Source organism: Exophiala oligosperma (genome assembly GCF_000835515.1).
Source record: "Exophiala oligosperma strain CBS 72588 unplaced genomic scaffold supercont1.1, whole genome shotgun sequence".
Lineage (NCBI taxonomy): Eukaryota > Fungi > Ascomycota > Eurotiomycetes > Chaetothyriales > Herpotrichiellaceae > Exophiala > Exophiala oligosperma.
Window position 1 is genome coordinate 3,189,610 of NW_015622818.1, and position 24,556 is coordinate 3,214,165.

At 50.9% G+C, this 24,556-nt stretch overlaps 8 protein-coding genes across 8 annotated transcripts; 2 read left to right on the top strand and 6 right to left on the bottom strand.

The window, feature by feature from the left end:
* Positions 1–8: 8 nt before the first annotated feature.
* PV06_01104 (eukaryotic translation initiation factor 3 subunit L) lies at positions 9–2,025 on the bottom strand. The gene has a single exon (XM_016401691.1). It carries the CDS (start codon positions 1,874–1,876, stop codon positions 473–475), a length of 1,404 nt encoding a protein of 467 aa, XP_016268744.1. The 5' UTR covers positions 1,877–2,025; the 3' UTR covers positions 9–472.
* A 199-nt stretch (positions 2,026–2,224) lies between these two features.
* Positions 2,225–4,187, top strand: PV06_01105 (uncharacterized protein). Its single transcript, XM_016401692.1, has 3 exons — positions 2,225–2,330; positions 2,836–3,408; positions 3,555–4,187. The coding sequence occupies exons 1-3, from the start codon at positions 2,265–2,267 to the stop codon at positions 3,903–3,905; spliced, it is 990 nt and encodes a 329-aa protein (XP_016268745.1). The 5' UTR covers positions 2,225–2,264; the 3' UTR covers positions 3,906–4,187.
* Positions 4,188–4,697: 510 nt separating this feature from the next.
* Positions 4,698–5,699, bottom strand: PV06_01106 (uncharacterized protein; the record flags this gene model as incomplete). Its single annotated transcript, XM_016401693.1, has 2 exons — positions 4,698–5,102; positions 5,151–5,699. The coding sequence occupies 2 exons, from the start codon at positions 5,697–5,699 to the stop codon at positions 4,698–4,700; spliced, it is 954 nt and encodes a 317-aa protein (XP_016268746.1).
* Positions 5,700–6,190: 491 nt separating this feature from the next.
* PV06_01107 (uncharacterized protein) lies at positions 6,191–7,109 on the bottom strand (the record flags this gene model as incomplete). Its single annotated transcript, XM_016401694.1, has 3 exons — positions 6,191–6,567; positions 6,653–6,879; positions 6,931–7,109. The coding sequence occupies 3 exons, from the start codon at positions 7,107–7,109 to the stop codon at positions 6,191–6,193; spliced, it is 783 nt and encodes a 260-aa protein (XP_016268747.1).
* Positions 7,110–7,386: 277 nt separating this feature from the next.
* On the bottom strand, positions 7,387–8,627 carry PV06_01108 (uncharacterized protein). Its single transcript, XM_016401695.1, has one exon. The coding sequence runs from the start codon at positions 8,580–8,582 to the stop codon at positions 8,010–8,012; it is 573 nt and encodes a 190-aa protein (XP_016268748.1). The 5' UTR covers positions 8,583–8,627; the 3' UTR covers positions 7,387–8,009.
* Positions 8,628–8,683: 56 nt separating this feature from the next.
* PV06_01109 (uncharacterized protein) lies at positions 8,684–9,869 on the top strand (the record flags this gene model as incomplete). The annotated part of the gene is made up of 1 exon (XM_016401696.1): positions 8,684–9,869. The coding sequence occupies one exon, from the start codon at positions 8,684–8,686 to the stop codon at positions 9,599–9,601; it is 918 nt and encodes a 305-aa protein (XP_016268749.1). The 3' UTR covers positions 9,602–9,869.
* A 3,272-nt stretch (positions 9,870–13,141) lies between these two features.
* Positions 13,142–15,088, bottom strand: PV06_01110 (uncharacterized protein). The gene has a single exon (XM_016401697.1). It carries the CDS (start codon positions 14,959–14,961, stop codon positions 13,342–13,344), a length of 1,620 nt encoding a protein of 539 aa, XP_016268750.1. The 5' UTR covers positions 14,962–15,088; the 3' UTR covers positions 13,142–13,341.
* Positions 15,089–17,841: 2,753 nt separating this feature from the next.
* On the bottom strand, positions 17,842–19,015 carry PV06_01111 (uncharacterized protein; the record flags this gene model as incomplete). Its single annotated transcript, XM_016401698.1, has 2 exons — positions 17,842–18,756; positions 18,812–19,015. 2 exons carry the CDS (start codon positions 19,013–19,015, stop codon positions 17,842–17,844), a joined length of 1,119 nt encoding a protein of 372 aa, XP_016268751.1.
* Positions 19,016–24,556: the final 5,541 nt, after the last annotated feature.

Here is a 24,556-nt window from a genome sequence, read left to right on the forward strand (position 1 = left end):
TTTTTTTTCTGTCTGTCCTTCTACATCTTAGCTCGGAAGCACTCGCCCGATGCGCAGTGCTCGCAAGCTTGTCTAGATACGAGACATAGCCGGCCAAGCAGCCGTGAAAGTACATTGGATGTGCGATATTCTCTCGTCCGACACACCTCGTCATTTCTGGCACGTTTGCTGGGTCCTTGGCTCTCGCTTTCCTTTACTCTTCTCCTTTCGTTCAACCCCCTCGGCGGGGCTCAAAGAATCCAGGCAAGTCTCCCTCTTGAGAGAGGGACACGCATAATGGATATTGAAACCTTGTGATGCGCGTATTGGGCTCACGATTTTCCTTTTTTGAGTTCCTGAATTTCCCCCATGTCGGCACAAGACCGAGTCCATTCAGGCACATTTCACTCGCATGCAAGTCATAACCTCTTCTTCCCTTGTCCTGACAAATAAAGGTCACAATGCTTCATTGAACTCAAACTCGAGCTCAGACTTAATAAGACCTGGCAAGATTTCTCAAGTACCAGTCGACCAGTCTCCGTCCCTGCTTGGCCTCGCTGATGTGGATCAAGTCGCCCTCGATGGCGTAGTCGAGTTCACTGCCATTAACAGTCTCGCCGTCCAACAGGCCACCTTCGGTCCAGCGAATCTGTCTGCTTCGCTGCTTGTTGACGAGCAGCCAGCTACGGAGCTTCTCGGGTTCGACCTCGAGGAAGCTGGACAGCTTCTTCAAGTCCATGGTGGTGTAGAGTTTCAAGTAAGACTTTACGGTCGGGTTGAACAGGGTGTTCTTGACCTCATCCATGAAGATGTCGGTGTGGTGCTCGACGGGGTCAATGTTGAGTGACGGGTTGTCAAAGTCAGGGGGAGTCGGGGTGATGAACTTGGGGCACGCAGACTGGAAGAGTTCCTTGTACACGGGGAGAGAATCTGGACCGCCGCGCTGGAGTTTTGCAAACTTCTCGCCGTACTTCTCGCGCAAGGCAGTGTGGATGGTGTCGTCGAGACGGGTGGGGGCGAAGGAGACGCAAATGGCGATGAGAGCGTACATTTGCTCAGTCTTCTTGGCAATGGCGTCGAATTGTTGGTTGCCCTTTTGGAAGTTCTTGGTCCTGGAAACATAAACGAGAATGTGGCTGAACATCCGGACGGCGTCGGCGTAGCGACGGAGCATCATGTACGAGAAACCGACGTAGTAGTAGGTGTTGAGGTGGGCGGCCATGACGCGGGCAAACATCGCCTTCTTGTTCATCTCGATGTCGTCCAGCGTCTTGAGGGCGAGGCTAAAGTCGCCCAACAAGCAGTGGACACGCAGCAGGCCGATGATGGAAAAGTATCCCAACATGCGGTAGAGTGGTCGTGAGCCGTACTCCCCGGCGACGGTGTTTGGGTCTTCATTTCGCTTCTGCGCCGCGAGTTGCTCGTTGATCTGAGAACGTTGGATCAGGGAGTACAGGACGTTGAGGACCGAGTAGCAACCCCATGTGTTGGGGTTTTCTCTGAGGACCTGTGCCTCCTCTTCGTTCGGTGCCGTCCGTGCGACGCGGTTTCGATATCTGCAGAACGACTCAAACTGGTAGATGAACTCGTCAATCACGTCCCAGGCCCAGTAGTAGGAAGGTTGCTCGATGTCGACCGGTCCATCGGAATTCAGGATGTAGTGGAAGAGACTGCAATAGTTGTCGTATGAAGCGAACTTGGTCTCCAGGGACGCTTGATATTCAAGAGGGGCCGCCGCTGCCTCTAACTGAGCACGTATGTCCGCAGGGCCGCTGAGGGATTCTGTTCGTTCAATGTCTTCACCCTCGTTGTATTGGATCTGTTCTCGGTAGTCCTGAACGAGCTCCTCCTCAAGCTGATCGTCCTCGTCGATGGTGTTGCCGTTTTGGTACGACATTGTGGGTGGGTAGGACGGTGGTTTCGAAAGGGGTAGAAGAAGGAAGGGAAATTATAAAGAAGAGATGTTGCGGGTTCAGAGAGAATCGGCTCGAAGATGAACACTCCTCGTCTTCAATGCAGTCGTAGGACTTTTGGACAGAATACTCGTCTTGCTTGCGCCCGACAAAAAGTGCGGGCCCGCAGTCGAAATTTCGAAAAGTGTATGTGGCCCAACCTTGTACTCCGCCGTAGATCTGACAGCCTTGCTTGTCTGCACGTGACAAACGGAGATCTCCTCCTCAGCCTTGCAGCACCTCCCGCACCTCCATAACGCTCCATGACCTCTCCTTATTGATATACTTGGAGACTGCTATCATACTAGGCGAAAGAACACACGTCAAACAACAATGGCGACCTCTTATGAACCCTTCAATCAGACATTCAAGGTTGCCTTGATCCAGCTTTATCCAAAGGTGAGATTTCGAAGTTGCATTCCTGTCATTGCGGCAATAGTACACAGAGCGGGGTGAAGACAATGAATTTTCGTCGTGAGAAGGTGTTTCGAAAAGAGCCGCTTGACGGTACGGAGTTTGTTCCAGTGCTCTTGTGGCTTGTAGCTGAACACCAACTTCGTTTACCAGCTCACGAGACACTCGACGCAACCCAGGTATTGGCTCAAAAAGCAAAGGAACAGCCTCACCTGACGAAGTGCATGGGGCATTTCTGTATATGTCCTCACCAAGATGGCCAAGTAGAGTCGGAAAGTCGTGCTGGACTCTTGCGATACTCAAGAAGGAATTCGGAAACCCCGTTCCAATGAGTCAGAAACACACCACACAGTCTGAGCAACTGTTTTACTTACATTGCGCTTGCGGCCATCTGCCAATATCCACTCTATATGTTCTTCCCATTTGCTGTCCATTTCTCACCCAGATACAGCTCTTGCTATACCTCATCACTGACATCTATGGTGGGCAGGCACTCGACCCAGAACACAACTTCACGGCCGCAGCAAATCACATCCGCGATGCAGCTTCTCAAGGGGCTTCCCTCGCCGTCCTGCCCGAGTACCACCTGACAGGCTGGGTCCCGGACGACCCAAAGTTTACAGAACTCGCTCAGACGGCCTACTCCTACGTCCCTCGCTACCAGGATCTCGCGCGCGAATTGAAAATCAACATCGTCCCGGGCACGATTGTGACCGTCGACCCTAACCTCCCCGCCCCCGGCGCCAGCAACGGTACCACCCCGACGAAGCCTAGGGCCCTGCTCAACATCGCACCGTTCATCTCGTACACCGGAGAACTGTTGGGGTCATACACCAAGGCGAACCTCTGGATCCCCGAACGCACAGTACTGACCTCGGGCCCTGACTCGACCCGACCAAACCACGCCGCGAGCCCCGTGTCTCACGAAGGACCACCGACCACGCCTCCCAACCCGCACTCGGTCATCGAGACGCCGCTCGGTCCCGTCGGAATAGTCATCTGCTGGGACCTGGCTTTCCCCGAGGCTTTTCGTGCACTGGTCAGACAAGGTGCTAGATTGATTGTCAGTTTTCTTCCCCCCCCAAAACAGTTTCCCTTCCTAGACCCCTCTACTCCAGCCAATTCCCTTCCCATGATTCTTTCTCTCGTAGATACCTACACGACTGTACACAAAAACTGACCACCCTATCTTTCTCTCTCTCTCTCTAGGTCATACCTACCTTCTGGACCCGCGACGACCTCACCCCAGAAGCTCGGCGGTACGGTCCCGACGTCGACGTCATGTTCCTCAAGAACGCACTCGTCACTCGGGCCTTCGAAAATACTTGTGCCGTCATCTTCTGCAACGTCGGGGGCCCCCCGGCGGAAGACTACGCCGGGCTCTCCCGCGTCGTTTTGCCCCTCGTGGGCCCCGTCGAGGGCGGATTCGAGGACAGCACCCCCGGCATGCGAATCGTCGAGGTCGACATGAAGACGGTCGACCTCGCCGAGCAGACTTACAAAATCAGGGAAGACCTGGCCAGTCCGTCTTGGCATTATGGGTATGAACTTCGGACTTGATGAGACAAGAGAAAGAGAGCAAGGCATTGGCAGGGCGAGGCGAGGCAAGCAAGCGTGTCGCGCAAACGTCAAAACCGGGGGGGTTTCCTTTCAAAACAACAATCGGACCGAAAAGGAAGTCAAGTCATGTGGGAGAGAGGGAGTGAATGAGCGACAATCGGCCGGGCAAGAAGCAGTCTGTGAAAACAACGAAAACTGGAGGGGAGACCAGTTCGTATTTGTAGCTGTTTATATGTAATTGAGTTCTTCGCTGGAAATCTGCAAGTAATCCTTGAATGAAGCGGCTTCACGGAACATGTCCTGCTTCCTTCTAAAGACAACCCCCGAAATGTTTCTGCCATCAACTTCTCCTATTTATCTGTCACATCAAGAGTCAACGCAATTATGTCTACCACCTAATCTATTGCAGCCAGACGTCAAAATCTAATGCTTGGAATAGGCAAGAGGGACCTCAGCATGAAACAACACGTTTGGATAGGAACAATAGAAAATTGGATTTCTTAGGATAAAGCACAATGAGTGCTTATGACACACAGTAGTCACCCTGGTCGGGTCGATAAACACTTGCCATGTGCTAAGGGTAGGTAAGGATGCACAGCATCTTTCATAATCCATACATCATACCCAGAAGTATTGTAGACCCCAGACGTCGTCCCGCCCATAATGATACACACAATACTAGTACCAGTCTCAACAAAGCCGATGGTATCACCCGTAGCAAATCTATCAATAGGTTTTTGAAAGGTCTTTCAGTCTGGTATTCATCTAGTGTCTACTTACCCTCGGAGTTTTTCATTCGTCGGAATCATCAAGAAAGACTTCGAACCGATTTCTTATCTCAATACAAGGACTCTTGCTCATGTGATAGTCCTTGGGCTGCCACTCTGGTATCGGTTGTGCACACTCGTCGGGATAGAATTCGATTCTCACACTCTTGTACTTCTGGCGAGTGTACATGCAGCTTCTGGCGGCGGTGGCGCCTTGAACGCTGCTCAGAGAGATGGCGCAGTGTGGACCGGAATGGTGGATGCTGACGATCTGAAGATTATGGATATGATCAAGATCTTCACGAATCGACTCGTCTGTCATATACTTCTTGCAATAACGAATCATCAAGTTGCGTGTGGCACCACTCGCAGTTCGATGGGCAAGGTGTGGCGTTAGAGACAGCTGGCGGTCGTTCCACACAACACTCACCTACTGTCTGTTAGAAGGGTTTCCATAGATTACCAAGATCAATCATACTTTGTGTCCTTTGATGAAGATCCCGTTTTGCTCAGAATGCATCAAGAACCTCTCAGCTGCAACAGGATCCAAGAATGATACTCGAGCATACTTGTCACCATCACGCAAGGAGATCTGAAGAAGTTGGCCACCCCTTATTACTTCTGTGAGATCCAGTAGAGTCACAGATAGAGGCAAGCCGGCAAAGAGAAGTGTACGATATTGATTACCAGAATGGTCTGCAACCTCCTCTTGTAGAACCTGCACGGCTTTATCTTCGCACTCGAACAGAGATTCTCTCTTCGATACCGGTGAGTACCCACGAGATACAAATGGTGTCGGATGTCTCGGACGAAATTCTTTGAATAGAGGAGAAAGGTTGATCTGCACACATCCGGAAGGATGGTATGGGCTGCTGCTTGTTGCGTCGCCGGCCATGTCGCCGCTCACGGTCGTGTAAGCTGTATTGGAGGGATTGCGCGGTGCGATTGAGGAAAGATTGCTCTCGATCAGGACATTGACTTTGTCAATGGGACAACCACCTGCCACAAGGGCTTGTCGAAGAGACATGTACTCTCGTTCGGACCGAAGCTGTGCAAGCAACGATCAGCCGTCCTCCCGTTCAGTCGTATGGGTAACGACTCACTAGGTCGGTGTATTCTGACAATGGGATACTAATAGTTCCATCGTGGTTATCCTTGAGACGACGATCAGCTGCCGTGTCGTTCTTGAGGAATTGCTACGCACCATGGCCGAGCTATGAGACAAGTGGTCAGTTTCGAATTGAGGCTTGGGAAGACGCAGCTGGCTTCTTGCACACCTACATTGGAAACGTATTGGTCCGGGCCATCTCTAATACGCCCAAAGATCGTATTGTTCTGTGTTGATGTCGCGAAAGAAGAATTTTTCGACGCAGTTTTTCAAACCATCTTGGACCGAGTCAACGAATATTCACTTTGGTGGATGGCGCCTTCCTAACAACAATCATTCACCACCTGCGATTCAATTCCTCGATGCCGTTTTTTTTTCTTTGTAAGGATCGAGTTGCTCGAGCTAAGGATTTACCTGAACTGCTCGCCATGTTCTCTGAGGACTTGATCGGCCATCTCTATGCTTCCCTTTATCAGACGTGCCCTCTCATGTGGATGGAGATCTAAAAATTCTTGAAAGTCTTGGAACCAGGTGTCATCTCTCGCCGGGCCTTTTCCATCATAGCCCACTACCATCTCCGCTATGATTGCGAGAGCCACCCGTACCGACATGTCACCACCGTATCTTGTAGGAAGCTCGGCTTGGTTCAGTGGCTTGAATATTGACTCCGGGTCGCCCTTATCGGTTGCTAGAACCAGACATTCCATCCTCTCTTCCGAGTGCCACCACTCAGGTAAGATGGAGGTGCCCTCCACTAGATCGAGAAACCGCTGAAAATCATCGACAACTGTGGCATTGCAGATTAGTAAGGAAGATGGAGGTAAAATTCTATCAAGAACTAAAACTTCCGAAGGCAGCGAGTCAAAACTCACCATCACCTTTTACCCAAACCAATCCGTCGATTGGCTTTCCTGGATAATATATCCCATGGTCTTCCTCCCGTGAGAGATGGTCCGTCTCAACTCGGAGTCGATAGGCATCAACAATCATCCGTAGCGCTTGACTGCGCTCCAAAGACGACAAGTATGCATTTGGAGCACCTTTGCCCTGGACAAGGTTGCAAAAGGATTTATGGACGGGCCAGTGTGCTTTTTGACACCTATGCTGGGTTAGCACAGTTCACACTACATAATGAGGTCATGTGGCTCACTCTCTCGAGCAGTAATCAATCAACAAGCAGCCATTACAGCGTCTCAGAGGCTTTTGGAATCCCAATGCCAGGCAGTTGGCACAGACTGATAGTTTCTTGCTGTGGAGATATTCGTGTTCGATTCGGCTGACATACGAGACGCCACACATCGGGAATGTCTTCTTGTTGATAGTAGACATGATGAATATTGTTCTTTGTGAACTCCGTATAGATGCCGACACTTGAGTTTAGTCTTTGAATGTTCGAAGTACTCGAAAATCAAACTTGGAAGTCGTTACTTGTGTAACGCTTTGAGTTGTTCTCCGTCCAAAATATATTCCCGCTATTTTTAGACACGGATCAGCTTGGCAACCCTTTTGAGGTCAGCCTTGTACAGTACAACAAGGAATATTGTCAACCAAGATGATATCATTACAGGACTCTTTTGAGATTAGCAGGAGCATACAGAAACATAAGTATACTAAATAGACAGAGTCATTGTATTTCATCTCTGAGTTCCTATGCTGAGCTTGACCCGACCGTTATAGCAGGGAAGATGCTAGAATGGTCGAACCATCACCACCACGCCACATTGTAAAATGTGGTACGCTGCCATCGCCTCTCTATTCGGCAGCAGCATTTATGAGGGCTAACTCATGTGGACACGGTTCAAACATCGGATCCTCACCGGCAAAAACTATACACTCTCCCCAAGCGGAATGCCCTGCCTCGAATGGCGTCCTTCCTTCACCTCGGATGAATAGTCATAGTTGGTGAGTCATTGCCACCAGTGTCGACGTCCACACCAAGATGAGACTTCTTCCATAGGTATACAAGGTACCATATGGCGAAGGTATTCTCAGCCCTGGAAGGGGCCCGAATCTTTCGACTACAGGACCGGGCGACGTTGGACGCCGCCTGTTTAGGTCTCACCTGTCGCCCAGAATTCCCGACATAGCCATGTCGGATGCTTTGAAGAAGGATGCAATTCCAGTGCATCCAGGTGCTATTGGTGGCCGTGTGGATGTGCCTCGAGGTAAGGCATACTGTCAGTCTTTCTTTTGTGCTGTACCAAATCCACTCTCAAACAGCTGGGTCGTTCAGAGCCAGATGTCCGGCACGTAGTCCGCAGTCAATCGAGGATCTTCCCCAAACTGTGCTTGCCACTGCCCGAAGCCACCCTCTAACACGCACACTTCTTGCGCTCCCTGCGCCACCTCTTCATCAGATTGCTCTGCTTTTTGCTCCTTGGAACTGTGTGCCCGTTTCGCTCTTGCGTACATCAACGCCGCGCGAGGACCTCTCTGCTGACTCAACATGCAGTGGAAAACCACTTTCTCCTTGTCCTTGAGCGTCCTCAAGAGTTCAGGTATCCGCACATCTAGCTGGTTAAGTGGGATCCATGTGCTCCCTTTGATGTTTCCACCTACGTGATCTGAATCTCGAACATCAATCACGGCAATCTTTGCCTGTTCAGTAGGATCAAGTAGGAGAGGGGCCAGGGCTTTGCCTTGCAGGTATGTGAGGGACGAGAGGGTTATTGGGGCAGAGCTAGAGGACATGATTCGGAGGGGTAGGAGATGGTGAACGCGAGGTGAAGAGGTCGGCGTGGCAATGTATTTCTTATTGCTGAGCAGCGATCGTAGCAGAGGTCTTGTGGTCTGTGCATTCATGAATGGTTTTCTCTTCTGTAGAAATAGAGAGGGAGACTGCTCGAGTTGATTTACTCGTTACCCTGTAAGTCTGCGAATTGTCCAAATTACGTCGGTCAAACATGAAACATTTTGGGCTCCGCACAACTAATGTTCTGATTGGCCACAATTTACCTGCGAGCTTCAAGTCGAGAATTCGTCTTCGTCCTGCACCGGCGAAACTTCAAGGTCAACTATTGCACTCTGTACACCAACTACTTCTTGACCTGAGCACGTCTTCGGCTGGTTCGCGCCCGCTGCTCAAGGGCAAGATGGAGTCGTTACCGTCGTTGCAGAGATGTTTTGCACTTTCTCGACCTACGCAACGGATATTTTCCACCTCCACGTCCATCCGAAGCATGCGACGACGACAACAACAACAACAACCACAACAGCTCCCATGCTCCTCATCGTCACGAGCGACGAGAACCTTGACCACCTCGTCGATACGCCTCGGTGATCGACAACAAAACCGACAATCTTCTCCGCCCCAACCCGAACAATCGTCCAACGTGTCCAAGACCTGGAAACAAATGATGGAATCCATGAAACCCATGCAACCGACCACCACAACCACTTCGAGGGAGGGGCCTGGCGGCGCGAGCACCGCCACCGGCAACATGAGCGCCTTCCGTGGCCAAAAGTCCCAGTCGCGCCTCCTCGCCGGCCTGAACGAGAGCATCGCCCGGCACGCCCTCGACCAGGACGCCATGGCGCGGGAGCTCGCCATGGCGGGGACCTCGTCCATCGCCCTCCGCCTCAAACCGTCCCTCGGACGCACGGTCGACGGCGTTTACGGCGAACCGGCGCGGGCGTTCCGTGCGCTCGAACGTAAATGTTCCGAGAACAAGGTGAAGAGCGACTCGATGGCACAAAAGAGGCACGTGCGACGGGGCCAGAGGAGAAAGGACATGCGCATGCTGAGGTGGAGAAGGTTGTTCAGGGAAGGCTTCATCGCCGAATGTGGCAAGATCAGGAGGATGAGGAAGCAAGGGTGGTAGGGAGGGCGGACCGTTTCCCGCGGCCCTTCGTTCGATAGGTACCCGGGGAGGGGGAGGAAAGATACCTCTCCGTGGTCACATACACAGCGAGAACAAGTGCAAGAGAGAATGTAAAAATATGACTGTGTACATTGCACACATTGTACGGAAACGCTTTTTTAGATTCAGGTAGGTAGAAAAATCTTCATATCGGTCCATGGCGGATGATGAGAACGTCGAAAGCTTTCCCAAGTTCGCCGGCGTCTACTTGAGACTCTATACACTCTGCTTGGGGTTTCCAAGTCTGTAATCTCAACCCAAATTCCAGCCTGGCGATTTCGATGTCAGGGGGTGGACGGGCGGTGAAAGAAGAAATCGAAGCGACCTTGCCGATCATACTGCTAACCAACAATTCAACATGGGCTCTTTTTTTAGATTATCCCGGAGGATATGATACTATCACTTTGGAAAGGGAAGGAAACTCGAAAGGAAAGACTGGTATGCAAATCAGAATCTCAATTTTGGACCCTCCATACTTCTATTCGTGAGGATTCTATCAACGGTTTGCAGTTTGACAATTTTTTGGATGAGTATTCCTTTCGTCTCGTCTCATTTCGGCTGATCTCATCTATTTCCAGGTTTGAGGGAAAAACACACGTTGTGCCCAAATTGCTCTCCTGGTATAATTCGCAAAAAGGGCAAAAAACAAGCAGGCAAGTAAGCTGTCACTTCTGAGTCTCCCTTTCTCCCTTTGTCGCTCTTGGGTCTCTGTGACTGTGGATGTGTGTGTCTCTCAATGTTCCAAATCATACATGATCCAGGATTCGAAAGTGTCCATGTTTGTCCAAGGATCAAACCCTTTTTTTGTGTGAGCGCCAATGCATCCGTCATCGTTTCCGCCCTGTCTTTGTGGAAGAAGGAGGAAAAAAAGACCATGCGTCCTCATAGTTCTGGTCTGTGTTTCCTTCCTTTTTGGGGTTTCTTCATATCATTCCGTCTCAGCAAACTAACTGGCAAGGCAAAAGGGATTTGTTTTGGTCAGGTTGTGTTGTGATATGATGATGTGTAAGTTCTTTGTATCTCTCTTCCTATTGTGAGGATACCAAAGACATTTTCACCTGCAGCCCATGTTTTCCGGCGTGGAAGCTTTTCTTTTCACATGGGTGTTTTCGTTTGGTTGTTATGATAAGATGTGTGATTGATTGCATTGCACTTTTTGCACTCTGCTCTGCTGTTTGCTTTTTTCGCAATTCGCGACATTCGCTGTGCATGCAAATCAAATCAAAACGGCTTTCTAATCAGCCTCACAAGCTTGACCAAATCAACAGGCGTATCGGTCTCTCCATTCATCTGGGCATCACCGACTTCTTTTTCGACGGCCTGCTTCTTGACCCGAACGTCGTCGTCGTCGGGAGTCTTGTCGAATGCGAGTTTCATGACCTGGATTTGGCACGGGAAGTCTCCAATCGCGGCATCTTGGGTGTCGTACCAGTTGAGAAAGTCGATTATGTCACCGTCGATGACTGAAGTTTTGCCACTCACGGAACCCTTGCAGTCGCCCACGGCGCAGGATGCCTTGAAACCAGTGAGCGCGTCACCTGCAGAAGCCTCGTTGCGTAAGGCGATGATACACTTGTGGCAGTAGAGGTGGAGGCAGGAGAGGACACGCACGTCGCGACGAACGTTTTGACACTTGGAGCATTGGAGAGTACGAGAGATGGTCTTGCCGGCCTGGTGGAGTTGTTGGACTTTGGTGAGAAATTCGACAAATGCAGGTTGCATGACTGTGTTGGGGTAGTTTGGTTAGTCAAATGATTTTGTGACTGACAATTGTATTTCATGGCAAAAGAGGAAGAACAAGAAATAGAATGATGTGTAGAAGGGTGTTTGAAGCTTACTCTGTTCCTTGGCTGTCTTGTTTCTTTTGATGGCTCGAGCAGGTGTGGCTGGTCGCTCAGGAGGTGGTGGAGTAGGCTCGGAAGGTGGTGCAGGGCGCTTCTTTGCAGGTGTCGGACGGCTGTTGATGCTGTCGAGAAGACCAGGGAATGCACTTTCAAGACGAAGAAATCTGGAACTGGCGCCTGGAACTTGGACAGATCGTGCTGCCACTGTTGTTGCTTGAGTAGGCGGAGTTTGGACAGCAGTTGTTGTTGGTGGTTTTGGAGTCCTGTTGAGAATGTTTCCAGACGATGACAAGGTAGCAGTGGGCATGTTTGCGGGTGCAGATGCAGTTGCGGCTGTAGCAGCAGATCCTGGCGCAGGCGCATACATGGCTCCTGTGGCGACCGAGGGTGGTTGAGCGAATATGTTTGCAGAGCTGTACTGTGTGGCGGGTGGTGGTCTGCTGCTGCTGCTGTTGTTTGATTGAGATGCATACATGTTGGGAGTTGCTCGACTCGGGGTCGGCTGATGGTCGCTGACGTCTTCACTCTTGATGCTGGGAGAGGTGAGGCGATGTTGATGGTGAGAGGAAGACATGGCGTTGGGAAGTGATGGTTCTCTGATGACTCGCTCATGAAGGAAGGCCGGGATGTCATCGGAAGTTGACGTGGCGTCAACGAGTTGAGGATCAAGGTTGTCATCGTTGTCATCGTCGACGTTGTCGTCTTCGCCGTTGCGATTGACGCGCTGCTGCGCTCTCGCCGCAATGTCTTGGATGACCTGAGTGGCATCGCCCACCAACTCAGTCATCAGAGCCGCCGCCACTCTGACCATGTGGTCAGCCGAACCACGGCCATTGGCAATGGCGTGCACGGCGATCCTCAACGCCGCGTTGCCCTGTAACTGGTGCCAAAGACCCTCGACGATCGCCTCAACGTTGTCGAGGTCCTCGAAGAAAGCTTCGAATGGCTTGACGGCCTGTTGGGATGCCAAGTTGGCGTCAAACTCCTTCATCTTGACGCGGGTGTCGTTTATATTTTTGGCTATCAACTTCCTCACGGCCCTGAGCCGGCGTTCGAGTTTGCTCTGTTTGAGCTTGAGGGCCTGCCCCTCTCTATCCAAATCCAAGAGTTGGTCGCGGAGGGTGTTGGTGGTTGAGGGAGGAGGGGAGGAAGGAAGAGAGGGAAAGGACATGGTAAGGCAGGATTGAAATACGACACCTTGGGGCAACAACAACAGGAGGGCGGCAGCAAGGGAAAACGCGCTAACGAGAAACGCGTTGTGAGGTGACGTTAATAACGAGGCATTCAATTTTGGTGAAAGGCGGTCGAGACGGTTGATGGCAGGGCGGATGTGGTCTCTCGCCGGGAGCCTCCATCACCGCTTGGGATTCTGCCGTGCTTCCACTTCACTGGCAATGGTGAAACGATGTGAATTCACTGGAATGGACGTTGAAATACACTGATATTTCTCTGGCACACGTGAAACCTATTGACCTGTTGAGTGAGAATGTTGCCGTGCGTTCTCATTGTCTTGAACGATATGTTCCTGGCAGTGACTGTCGTCAAAAAGTTCAGTCGCAAGTTTGTTGACGTGAAAACAAACAATCCCACCGCGGCAAATTCGTCAATACGTCAACACAGCCACGTATAGATAGAAGAGTGGAAGATGTTAAAGGAGGTGGAGATGGCATAAATTCTATGCAGGGTTAAGACTCGAGCAATATCGAGGAGGTACTTCATGAAGCAGTCCCGATATCGAAAATGTCGATGTACATGTGCGTCCGTTTCAGATCCAACAGCCTTGTCAGTATAGCAAAACTTGTGAGCATGCATGGAGTATACAGCCCGTACCGTGATGGGCGAGTCCGGCCACATCCCTCAGGGATCGGCATCTTTCATATCTGACTTGAACCTCTCAATCGCCCTTTGTTTGGTCTCATGCCAGTCCACGTATGGGGCGGGATATCCCAGCTTCTCGAACTCCTCTTTTGACAACCTGTGATACGGGTCAAAGACAGCCTTTCCTTCCACGTCCTTCAACTCTGGGACCCATTTTCGAATATATTCTCCCTCTGGATCATTCTTCTCCGCCTGACTGACGGGGTTGAAGACGGTGTAACTGGGCTCCCAACCCTGCGTGTTGTTGTTCAAGTCCCAGTCGATCAAAGTCTCGGCGAAGTAGCGCTCACCACGTCGGTAATCAATCAGCAGGTTGCAGTACAGATAGCTGGAGACGTTCATTCGCAGCCGATTGTGCATGTAAGCTTCGTGCTTGATTTGACGCATGCCCGCATCGACAAAGGGTACACCTAACGTGCCCTGTTCCCAACGGTCATAACCTTCCTGGTCGTCTTCCCAATGCACGAAATCGAACTTGAGGTTCTGTGGCAGGTTCATGGCCGTGTGGGGTGTCGTCAGCGTGGTTTGGCGGTACAATTCGCGAAACACGAGCTCACGGACCCACGATGCTATGCCGGAGCCGGAGCTGGATTGCGAAAAGTCCGCAGACCCTTTATTTGCTTTACGTACCGCCGACAGAGTCTCACGAATGGAGAGCACACCGGCCGCCAAGTAAGCAGACAGTCGAGAGGTGGAGTCTTTTGCAGGATTGGAGCGGGTTGTAGCGTAGTCTTCGATTTTGTCGCCCAAGAAACTGTTGAGACGTGCGACTGCTGCATCATGGCCAGCCGGCCACAGAGAGCGGATGCGCTTGCGTTCCGATTCATCCTTGAATTGTTTCTCCTTGGGAGGAGTGGGCGGTTTGCTGTCGAAAAAGGATTTCAGTTCACCTGAAACATCCCCGGGATTCTTGGACGGCGCGGGCACGGTGTCCAAAAGGCCTGGGTTGGACTTGACTTCGGCGAGCCAGGCACGGTGGTAAGGCGTGAATATTTTCATCGGCTTGTTGTTGTCAGTGAGCATGGTGCCGGGTTCGACAACGGTCTGGTCGTGGTGAAAGGAAATCTGAAAGGCCTTGGACGAATCGTCAGGCCCTGCCTTGAGAACATTGATATCGCGACGCAGCTCGTCGATTTCGTACTCGTAGTTGGCGAAGACATGCGAGAAACCGTTCTCACGGATGAAATCTACGATGGCCGGCACGATTTCATCTCTTTCACTCGCTTCCAGAAAGACCAGAGGGATATTCAACTGCTTGAGCTCGGTCTGCATAAGCCCGAGGTTTTCACAAATGAAGTCTGTCCGCGCGGGCGAGGTCCCATGCCATCGAAATTCGGCTGGACAGTTGACATAGGCGCATATCAAGGGAGCTTTGGACTCTTTAGCGAGACTGGATGCTGCATGTAAGGCTTGGTTGTCATGAATGCGGAGGTCTTTGCTACGAAACCAATGGAGCACGTTCCTTGTTTCTTTTGGACTTCCTTGATTGGCAAGAAGACTCGTAAGCTCTTCGTAGGGCGTACTGGCATCGATCTCCTTCGCTCGTTTTGTAGATGGATGCTTGGTTTCAGGGTGGTCAGGGATGTTTCTTTTGGACATTTTACCTCACGTTTCTGAACGCAAATGTTTTGGGGTGCTGTGATCGATGGCAAGGTGACCGTCTTACCACGAGGCGAGATTCAAGAGCGAGCTTAATCGAAATAAAACAGAAGAAAGTACAACTGGGGGAAGCTTTGGTGGAGTGTGCTGTATATGCATACTGAAGGTAGGGAAGGAACAAAAAGCCATGCCGTCATGCAACCACTTGGATTTCAATGGTACGAGCACAGATCTGGCCCTGCGCAGGTACCAAATTCTAGGTAAGATCTGGTTCCTGGGAGAGATCATTGCTTGTTTGGTCGAGATCCGACTATTTTTCATGGAATCCTTGTATTGAGGCTGAAAGTCGTGACGTAAAGGACAGAGACAAGATTTCGTGCATTGTTCCCCTTGCCAAGGCCAGCCTGAGATGGCTGACTAAGCAGTCAAAAGGGGGGACTATACCGATCGGGTACGTTGTTCTCGTACTAGGAGGAGAATGGGGGAGTCTGAGCCTTCTCTCCCTTGACCTCTTCCTGTTTCCCTTGCTGTACAATTCTCTCCTGCCTTCCCTTGATCAAGCCCGATAGGTCTCCCACTGGTAATACAAAGGGGAAGTCGACTGCCTCGAATAATTGTATGGCAAGTAGATACCACACAACCATTATAAGACTGAACACAAGCGTACCAGCGGCCTGTTCTCAGCGTCAGTAAGACATGAATCTAAGGGAGAGAGCTCTGCTATCAAAATCATACTTTATTCAAGTCCTTTGCGGTTTCAAGATTTCCCAGAGCAAGGTTCCAGAGACTTCCGGTTGAGCAGCCGAAAGCAAAGATGAGGACGAACAATTCACAGAGGAAGACGAGGTTAGTTCGAACGGCGCACACGGTGTAGATTGTTGTCAAGATTGCGAGAGAGAAAAAATAGAAACCTAGTCATCATTTCCACATCATTAGTCTTGCCGAAGTTGGGTCGGTGGAAAGTTGGAAAAAGAAAAGGAAGGTAGAATCGGCCATACCCAAGGTCGCCAAGTACGCTGGCTCTTACATCCCTTTCAAATTATTCCCGTTGAGAGTGTAGTGGATCTCCACTCCGAACCAGGGGATGAGTGAAGTCCCTTGAGCAAGGAAGAAGGTCCCGTAGGTGAAAAAGAGGCACATCGAGAACGTATTGCCAATGATCCACTCCATGATGCCGCCAATAATTTGGATCATACCACCGAAGAAGATCATAACTGGACTATAATAGCAGCCTGCTAGTCATGGAGAAGCTGGGGCGGCGAGTGAGTCGTGAAGCAAAATGGCTTTACACGCGGGGACATTCTCAAGGGATTAGGTGACTACATGATAGCTCCTGCTTGGCCTCCTGCTCCTCGCCAACCCATGTTTGCACAAGAAAACTATTGATGGTTAGGAAGCCGGGAAACATACAAGCTCTTTCAAGGAGACCAGAAAGGTTTCGAAAGCCTGCAAATCCAAATTGCTAATGAGGGTTTGAAGAATCAGACTTACAGGAGTCGCGGCGACGACGAAGCCCAATAGGCAGAGCGGAGTGGGATTACCGAACTAATGTCCAAGCAATAACGCGTCAGCTTATATATATTGTCCGCAAAAGAGCTCCTCGCCTACCTTTCTGGTCAAATCGCCTGCGACCTTGCGTTCAGGATTGAGCTACAGAATCTCAAAGAGGTCGCGAGGCATAAAGACGCTATCTGACGTCTGCACACGACGAAGTATCTTGTCTCGTGAGGTAGAGTTGCCCAGAGGCGCGCAATGAATATCCGTCATGTTGGGTTTGAAGTCCTCGAGGTCTTTGGTCTGTCAGCTTCAGAACAGGACCACAATGAACCGCTCAAGAAGATCAGGTAGATCGATAGAGAAGGTTGGGATCCAAACCGGGCCAGTCTGGGTTGGAGGCTTTCCCTTTATAGGTCGTACAACTCGGCATGGCGTCGAGCATAAAACCTCTCGCATACGGCCTCGGAAGGAGCCAGATCCATCCGAGAGCTTAGGTAGACTCGCAATCGAAAACAGGAACTTGAAAACATCAGATGTGGAGTGTTCTACAAATCTCCTCAAGATATTAGATAGTGTCTACAATCTCCATCATGGCTATTACTAAGCTTTCCCATTCTTTGCTTTGCTTGCAGTCGCTCTGCCATTGCAGAGCTGGGCGTTCTATCGAGGTACATACCCTGTGAACCTTTGGCCGCTCCCAACTCTCGCGTCAGTGGTGTGATTGCTGCTGACGGGAAAGAAGTCAACGTTCATACCTGGGAAATCCGTGACCTGGATGGATCGGCAAGTAGACACGGGCCTCGAATACAATGGCTGGCACTGGTTCGACATCATCCTCGAGAATCGGATTAATATTGGTGCGTGGGCCTCGAATCCAATCAACGGAGCCCGAACTTTCAGCGGAATAGAGCAGCCATGGTGACTAGCGGAGCTTCGGGCATTGGCTTCGCTAGGTGCAAGGTGCTGGCTTGCGAGGGAGCAAACGTTGTTATAGCGGGCTTCAATACATAATTAGCCAAGGACCCTGCGACACGCATTGGGTGAAGGTGCTTTTGTGAGATTAGATGTTGGTGATGCAGAAATTGTTCAGTCTGTGGTCAAGTTCACAGGGACAGATCTACCAGTTGATGGAGGTATTGCTGCTTCAATGGCGATTAATCCCCCTGATCGGGATGGTATTGCGCAATGTCCAAAATGGCGGTAATATCATTGATGAAGGGCATGGTAGAAAGCGGCGGTGCTCTAGACGTAGTAGTTGTGTTCGGCACCGTTCAAATAAGGCGCAAGTCTTGGCGAAAGAGGTGCAGGAAGGGCATTATGGTTCGGGGTGCTGAGAATCAAAGTCACACATGTGCGTATCATGCATACGTACGTCTTACGGCGTCAAGCCAATTGATAGGATTGCATGGCATTGTTCCCAATGTCCCAGCCGTGCTTTATTTCCGAGCTTCTTTGTAGACAACCTTCCAGCCACGTTACTTGCAAGTTTCCATCTTCCTGGCGAAAGACAGTGAGTGCCATTCGAATGGCTAGGATGAATTGAACCGCATAGGCTAGTCTCCCCGAGGGTTGAAGACATCCGAGTATTATCCGGCAAATCTCCAAGGCAGCTGCGTGGCCTTCCATATGCAGTGAGGTTGTTGGTGGGTGATGATCCGACCTGGCGGCTCTGGTCTCTTCTGGGTGACAGTTCTGTCCGCCCTGGGCATCCATAGCGAGCCTGGGAGCAACTCCACGAAACTTTTTCCACAATTCCAGCAGAATTATCACAGATTGGAGGTAGTGGATCTCCGTAACCGTGTGGTCGATATTGATAAAGGCAAGCTTAGAAGAGACACCGAAGTATTCTTGTTCCTCTACCGAGAGAGTGACCTCTTGAATGAATGAATCGTTTTCCATTTTCCACGTGTGATGCCAACTTTGAAATTTCTTGAAGAGGTTCGCCATATTCACCTCCAAGACAGCCGCCATGTTCGCTTTCGTGACTGGACTTGATGTTTTCAAATACTGTATAAAATCGACGTAAAGGGCCGGAATCTCTGCGGCGTGATCTATCAAGCATTGCACCATGGTCTTCTTGAGCCCGGCCGCTCTCCACGGATCCGTTTTCCATGAATCCAAAGCGAGAAATGTAGCTTGTCGAGTGGCCACAGCTGCCGTGATCATCGAAAATCGAGTGGCCTCAAAAAGCTCGAGTACCAGTGGTTGACGAAAAATTCCAAGGCCTCGGAAGCGAAAGTAAGCGGCCAATCCGTGCATGTGCTCTATCCAGGCTGTAGGGCTTGTCGCGGTGAGATACTTCAATTGTAGTTAGTTATGTGGTAAGTGGGAGGAGAAGGGAGGGGGAACATACTTCGCATATCGTGAGAATGATAATCGACATGATAGTCTCGCTCGCTATTGACGACTCCGGCTCTCGAAGACAGCTATTCAATGCTCGAAGACACTTAGTGTATAGCTTCCTTCCGCTGCTCTGAATGTGATCTGAGCCTTGTCTGCGTCCATAATATGATGTCGCAAAGCATTCCAGGCACTCTCGTGGGAGGCATTCGGACATGGTAGCTGCTGCAAAAAGTGGCCAGCGGCTATCGAACGGAGAAGCGCCAGGAGAGTCATGCGTTTCTTTTAAGAGGAAAGCAAAATAAACATCAGTACTCATGACAACCAACGAATTGCTGATTGGTTCAGGGTCCCCCGACAGGCTTCTCCGGGCGTGAAGTCGTGTTGTGGCGAATCGTCGGTCTGTCGTGGCTTCTTCGATGAAAACGAGCCCCTCCGGGTAGCCAGTACATGTCAGCCCTCGACTCCGACATCGACGACATTCTGGTTTGGATTCGTCTGGGTCAAAGGACCATAAGTCTTCTGCCTCCGTCAAAACTGAAAGGAAGGCCTCTTACCGCATTTCACACGCTGTTGCCGACAAGGCAAGCATGCTTTCGATCGCCCACCTCTGCCCACCATTGTACGCCGGTCAATCAAATAGGGACGTCAATGGATGTTTTATTGATATGTGCTAAATCATTCCAAAGGCATATTCTCCCAATTTTTCTTTGCAGCCGAAAGTTTCCAGTAGGACTAAGCTTGAAAAAGAATGGAGCGGGTAACGAGGCATCGACTTTCCCTTCTCGGCTGGGTTGAGGTCAATGCATCAGCCAATCGTAGATAGCGCTGCATTAGGAAGAGATCTTCGTCCGGCTAGGGTTAGCGCAAGCCTCGTACTTTGGCTTGAACAGGATGATATCAACTCATGTCCTGTTGAAGCATCCCACATTTTACCCACCTTACCCTTCATATCCCTTCCATTCGAGCCTCAGGTGTGCATCAGCTCAGCTATGGGGCATCGCTTTCCGCTCTGGAAGGGGTTACGATGAGCTAGCGAACATTCGTAGCCTTGAGAGTCTATCCCAAAACTGCGCCACGGTCCACCATCCGGAAATTTTCAATATCATCACGATCAGCAACGATGACATTGGCAATGTATCGAGGTTGACGTTGCATGCTACCACCTGGATCACCACAGTCCCCAAATGCCGCCCAAATCTCTCAGTGGAGATTCGGCAGCCTCCCTGAGCAGGCAATCAGTCAGAACTATAAGAATGCCAGATGTGCCAACGGAGATTCGGAATCTTTCCCTCCTCTTCTCTCTTCATGCTTGACTAGGTGATTCTCCTCAATCATCCTAAATTAATCTACGTGCGCCATCTGAGCATTCCACCATTGTCTCACGGTTATGGCTGTCATGAGAAAGGCTATCCTCGTTTCCGCCATGCTATATGGCTTAGGGCTGTGTGCTCCGGCGATTGTATCATCCTCATCGGCCTCATCTACGCCTCCAGGCCCATCGCAGCTCTCTGATCCATCCTACGGTCCAACACCAGGAGAGTCAGATGTCTACGCCACGTACAATGGAACCGCACGCCCTTTCCCTGGAAACATCACAGGTGCAGTGCTCAACATCACCACCGGCCCTCCTGGCGCCGACGACCTGCTGTTTCAGAATCTCCTGTCTGCTGAATGGATCATTTTCTCTTTCTACCAGCAAGGTGTCGAACGCTTCAACGCCTCCTCGTTCATGGAGGCGGGCTTTCCAAACACCACCTACGAACGTATCCAACAGATCCGGGACAACGAAGCAGGCCACCTCCGCATCTTCCAGGATCAGATCTCCCCCACCTCGATCAAACCAGGAGCATGTCTATATGCTTTTCCGTACGACGACCCCGCCTCTTTCCTCGTCCTTCAGACCATCATCGAGATTTCCAGCATGGCGTTCCTCACGGGTCTCGAACTCCAGGCTCGACTAGACACTTCTCGCGCCGCTCTCGTCGCCATCGCCGCCACCGAATCCCGCCACAACACCTGGTCCCTGATCGAGAATTGGAACTCGGCCCCTTTTGCCGGCCCCTCGGACACCATTTTTCCCTACGCCAACCAGATTCTCGACTTCACCAACGAATGGGTCGTCGAGGGCTCTTGTCCGCCACAGAATCCGGTATTCCCCTCGCCACGCCAGCATCTACCTCAAATGACTCCGGCCAAAGGGACCAAGTCAATTCTCCCGGGCTCAGAGCTTGTCGTAAGCTTCACTCAACCTGACAACCAGCCTCGTTTTGCGGATAAGGACTACCATGCCGTCTTCTTCCACGGTGTCAGCAACATCTCGGTCCCCTTCGACACGGAGCACAATTCTACCACTATCCCCGAGTCCTTTGATGCCCTGGGCATTATCATTGCCATCATAGCGGATGCGGAAGGTGCACCGACCAAGGAAAGTGTGGTCGCCGGCCCTCTGATTCTCCCGCAGAGCCCAGCCGTCTTGTCTGAAATCTACACTTCTGGTTGAGGCTGCGAGGCTGCACTTGTTAGACGGCGCGGAAAATAGCGGAGTAATAGTCAGGGGTCCAATATCATGATGAACTGATGAGTCTGCCCTTGGTCACTAAGAGGCCATTCTCTGTTTGTCTGAATGGTGAAAACGAGGGTAAATCTTCCTCCGGATGAGGTCATTCTGATGGCCGCATGAATCGTCATAGAGAGACTCTAGATAACACTCTGTATAAGTTGCCCTGATAACGAGTGCTCTTTTGAGGAAACTGTAAGATAAAAAAGTAACTAAACAAGATTATAAAAAAGAAGCGAATAAGGCCAGTATAGAGTTTTATGATTTTAATACTTAGAGAAGTTTCTTATGCGAAAAGCCTGCATCAAACGTGCGAGTCCTCTTGAAACATGGTGACCCCAAGTGTTCCGACAGAGATTTGCGCTCATGCGGCTCGCGCTCGCCGGGGATTAGCTAGGGCTGCATCGACCACGCCTTGATAGCACAAGCAGTGGTTGAACAGCTCCGAGCTCTCGGCCCCCTTCGAGAGACACGCAACCCACATGAAGGAGACGCCCACGAAGACAATCCCACCACAACAAAATAGGGTTGTCAGCCTCGTCAGTTTGACGTACTCATTCATGTTAGATGGTTCACGCAAGCTACATCTCCTCGACCTCGGCCACCACGACTTTGTCGCCACCTTCTGTCCCCTGTTTCTTATATTCCTCAGTCTCCTCCTTCGACAAGCGCGCTGCCTCTTTGTAGCTCATGTTCTTGCCAGCGTGATACTTGATCTTGAACATGCGGTCGACTTCTTCCAAGGACAGGCCTTTGGTTTCGATGTAGAAGAACCAGACGATGGGGAACCAAGCAAAGTTGAGTACGGCGAAGATGATATAAAACCTCCAGGAGATGTTTGCGATGGTGCTGGGGATCATGATTACCACGACGTACACGAAAATCCAGTTCGTATCCATGGCAGCACTGTTACCAATGCTGCGCATCCGTGATGAGTTGATTTCGAGAGGGGTATAAGGATGGAATGGTCAGGTAAGAGAGACCCTGGGATCAAGTGAAGATGTCAGTTTCGGGACTTTTGAGGACTTTGAAAAGGAGAGACCTGGCTTACGTAGAAGAGATGGTATCCAAACATGAACGACACAGCCACGGCGCAGCTGGCATTTGTTCCAATATCGAGACCGATGGTGGTAAGGGTGAAGCGTATCCCGCACCCAATAGACCCAAACAGCATGAGGGGGACACGTCCGAAGCGATCAATCAGTAGCATGATCACGGAACCCCAAACGCAGAGGCAAATGAAGTCGATGGCTGACAGGATCAGGGCAAGCCTGTTGCTGAAGCCAAAGGACTTGGTCAGGATCACCGGAAAATAGCATACAACCTGCCCTTTATGGTGGAGTTGCTGTCAGTATTGCGAGCAGAAACCGGCTGACTTTAAGACAATGGAAGGTAATCAGTTTGGATCTCGATGCTTACCACGTTGATCCCCCCCATCTGCTGAAGACGGATGTACCGGCGCCCAAAACAAGGCGCCGAAAGTTCTGCTGCTCACCGCTCGAAAAGAACTCACGCCATCCAATGGCTCCGCCAGCTTTTTCGGCTGCAATGGCGTCGCTGATGATCTTTAGCTCGATTTTGACCGACTGGTCTTCGCGGTCTTTGGCAGCAAGGCGGGCTAGCACCACCTGGGCTTCCGCGTGTCTTTCCTTGTAGCAAAGCCACCGAGGAGATTCCACCGTGCAGGCAAGCAGTCCGAGCGTGACGAAGGCCCAGAAGCATTGCATCGCGATGGGGAAGCGCCGGCTGTCTTCGTTTGCGTATACGTAAGTCATTCCTAGATTGATCCAACTGGTCAGATCAATTCCGAATATCACCATGACCATTTGGAGAGCAACAAGCTTGCCGCGGTGCTCTGCCTTGCTGGTCTCAGCTTGCCACATGGGCACAACGGCTGTGCTTTGCCCGATCCCCAGACCGGCAATGATCCGGCCAACAATCATGTGTGGCAGGTAGAAAGAAGATGCTTGCAAAAGGCCTCCGACAATGACAAAGGCACATGACATGGCAATTGACTTGCGGCGACCCAGCTTGTCACCACAATAGATGGATATGATGGCGCCGATGATGCAGCCAATGTCATAGGTCGATACAATCTGGCCTTGAATCGTCGGACTTGGGTTCTTGAACTGATTGGCAAACGCCGGGTCGTTCAAGATGCCGCCGAAGACACCCTGATCCGAGCCGAAGAGCATGAAAGAAAAGCCACAGGTCATGGTGATGGCGACTGCGAGGGCCGCGGCCCTGAAGGGAAAGCAGACCCATATTTTCAAGGTTATCTGGACCACAGAGTTGACTTTGGTCTGAGGAACTCACAAAGTGCATAAAAATGAGAGTGTTGACGAGGATAGCGGCAAGCAAGACAAGCTGACCTGAGTTGACTGAATCATCCAGACAAGGGAAACACCGTGCCCCATATGCTCCCATATGCCACTGGGTTGAAATACACCATCCTGATAAAGCATTCACCCGTCTCTCCCCATGGGGACCCCGTGACAATCCCCGTGATAATCCAATGTGTCCTCAATCCCCAAAAGCCCGGTTATACACTTCAGCTTCCACTTCATGCGATCGGGAGCGAAGCCAGTTTTGATGGAACGTGGGCAATTACACTCAAGGGGTCTCCATGCTTCCCCATCTGTAAGACTAGATAGACGGTTGGCGGGAGATCTCAATTAGCTTGAAAGGCCACTCACCCTAGTCGATGCAGCGGGGACTTTCCGTATAGTGATGTCAAGGAGCCGATCGTAGAGTGCGGGAAAAAGCAACCGCTGAATCGAACAGCCCTTGTAGCCGGAGGAGTGCCCGGTGTCTAAAGGGATAAAGGCGTGGCACGTTACCCGAAGACGTACTTCGTAGAGACCGAGGGAATCGACTCCCGGGCCCACAAAAAAATGTGCTCGGTAATGGAATCTGATTCCCGTTGAAGCTTGATCATATCCCAGAAGCTCCTCCACAGGGTGCTGCTCCTTGCCAGATTCGTTAGAATCACCCCGCACACTTGCAAAGAGCCATTGTGACTCGCTTGCCAGGCCATTGTTGATAACAATGTTCAGAGTAGCACGAACACCCATCGCAGGTAACGTCAACATTCATCCTAATGAGCATCGTAAACAGGCTTGGCTCTAGCCGCAAGGATTCCGGGCGAAGCTTCCTGCTTACGTTCAATGCGCCCCCTCTAACTTGTGAGTCTGGCTC

What these genes read in the sequence shown, in the direction of transcription:
- PV06_01104 (XM_016401691.1), bottom strand. Translation starts at nt 1,876, where the DNA reads ATGTCGTACCAAAACGGCAACACCATCGACGAGGACGATCAGCTTGAG.
- PV06_01110 (XM_016401697.1), bottom strand. Translation starts at nt 14,961, where the DNA reads ATGTCCAAAAGAAACATCCCTGACCACCCTGAAACCAAGCATCCATCT.
- PV06_01105 (XM_016401692.1), top strand. Translation starts at nt 2,265, where the DNA reads ATGGCGACCTCTTATGAACCCTTCAATCAGACATTCAAGGTTGCCTTG. An exon ending in TGATCCAGCTTTATCCAAAG is followed by an intron (nt 2,331 to 2,835) that starts GTGAGATTTCGA and finishes TATGGTGGGCAG; the next exon opens with GCACTCGACCCAGAACACAA. An exon ending in GACAAGGTGCTAGATTGATT is followed by an intron (nt 3,409 to 3,554) that starts GTCAGTTTTCTT and finishes CTCTCTCTCTAG; the next exon opens with GTCATACCTACCTTCTGGAC.
- PV06_01108 (XM_016401695.1), bottom strand. Translation starts at nt 8,582, where the DNA reads ATGAATGCACAGACCACAAGACCTCTGCTACGATCGCTGCTCAGCAAT.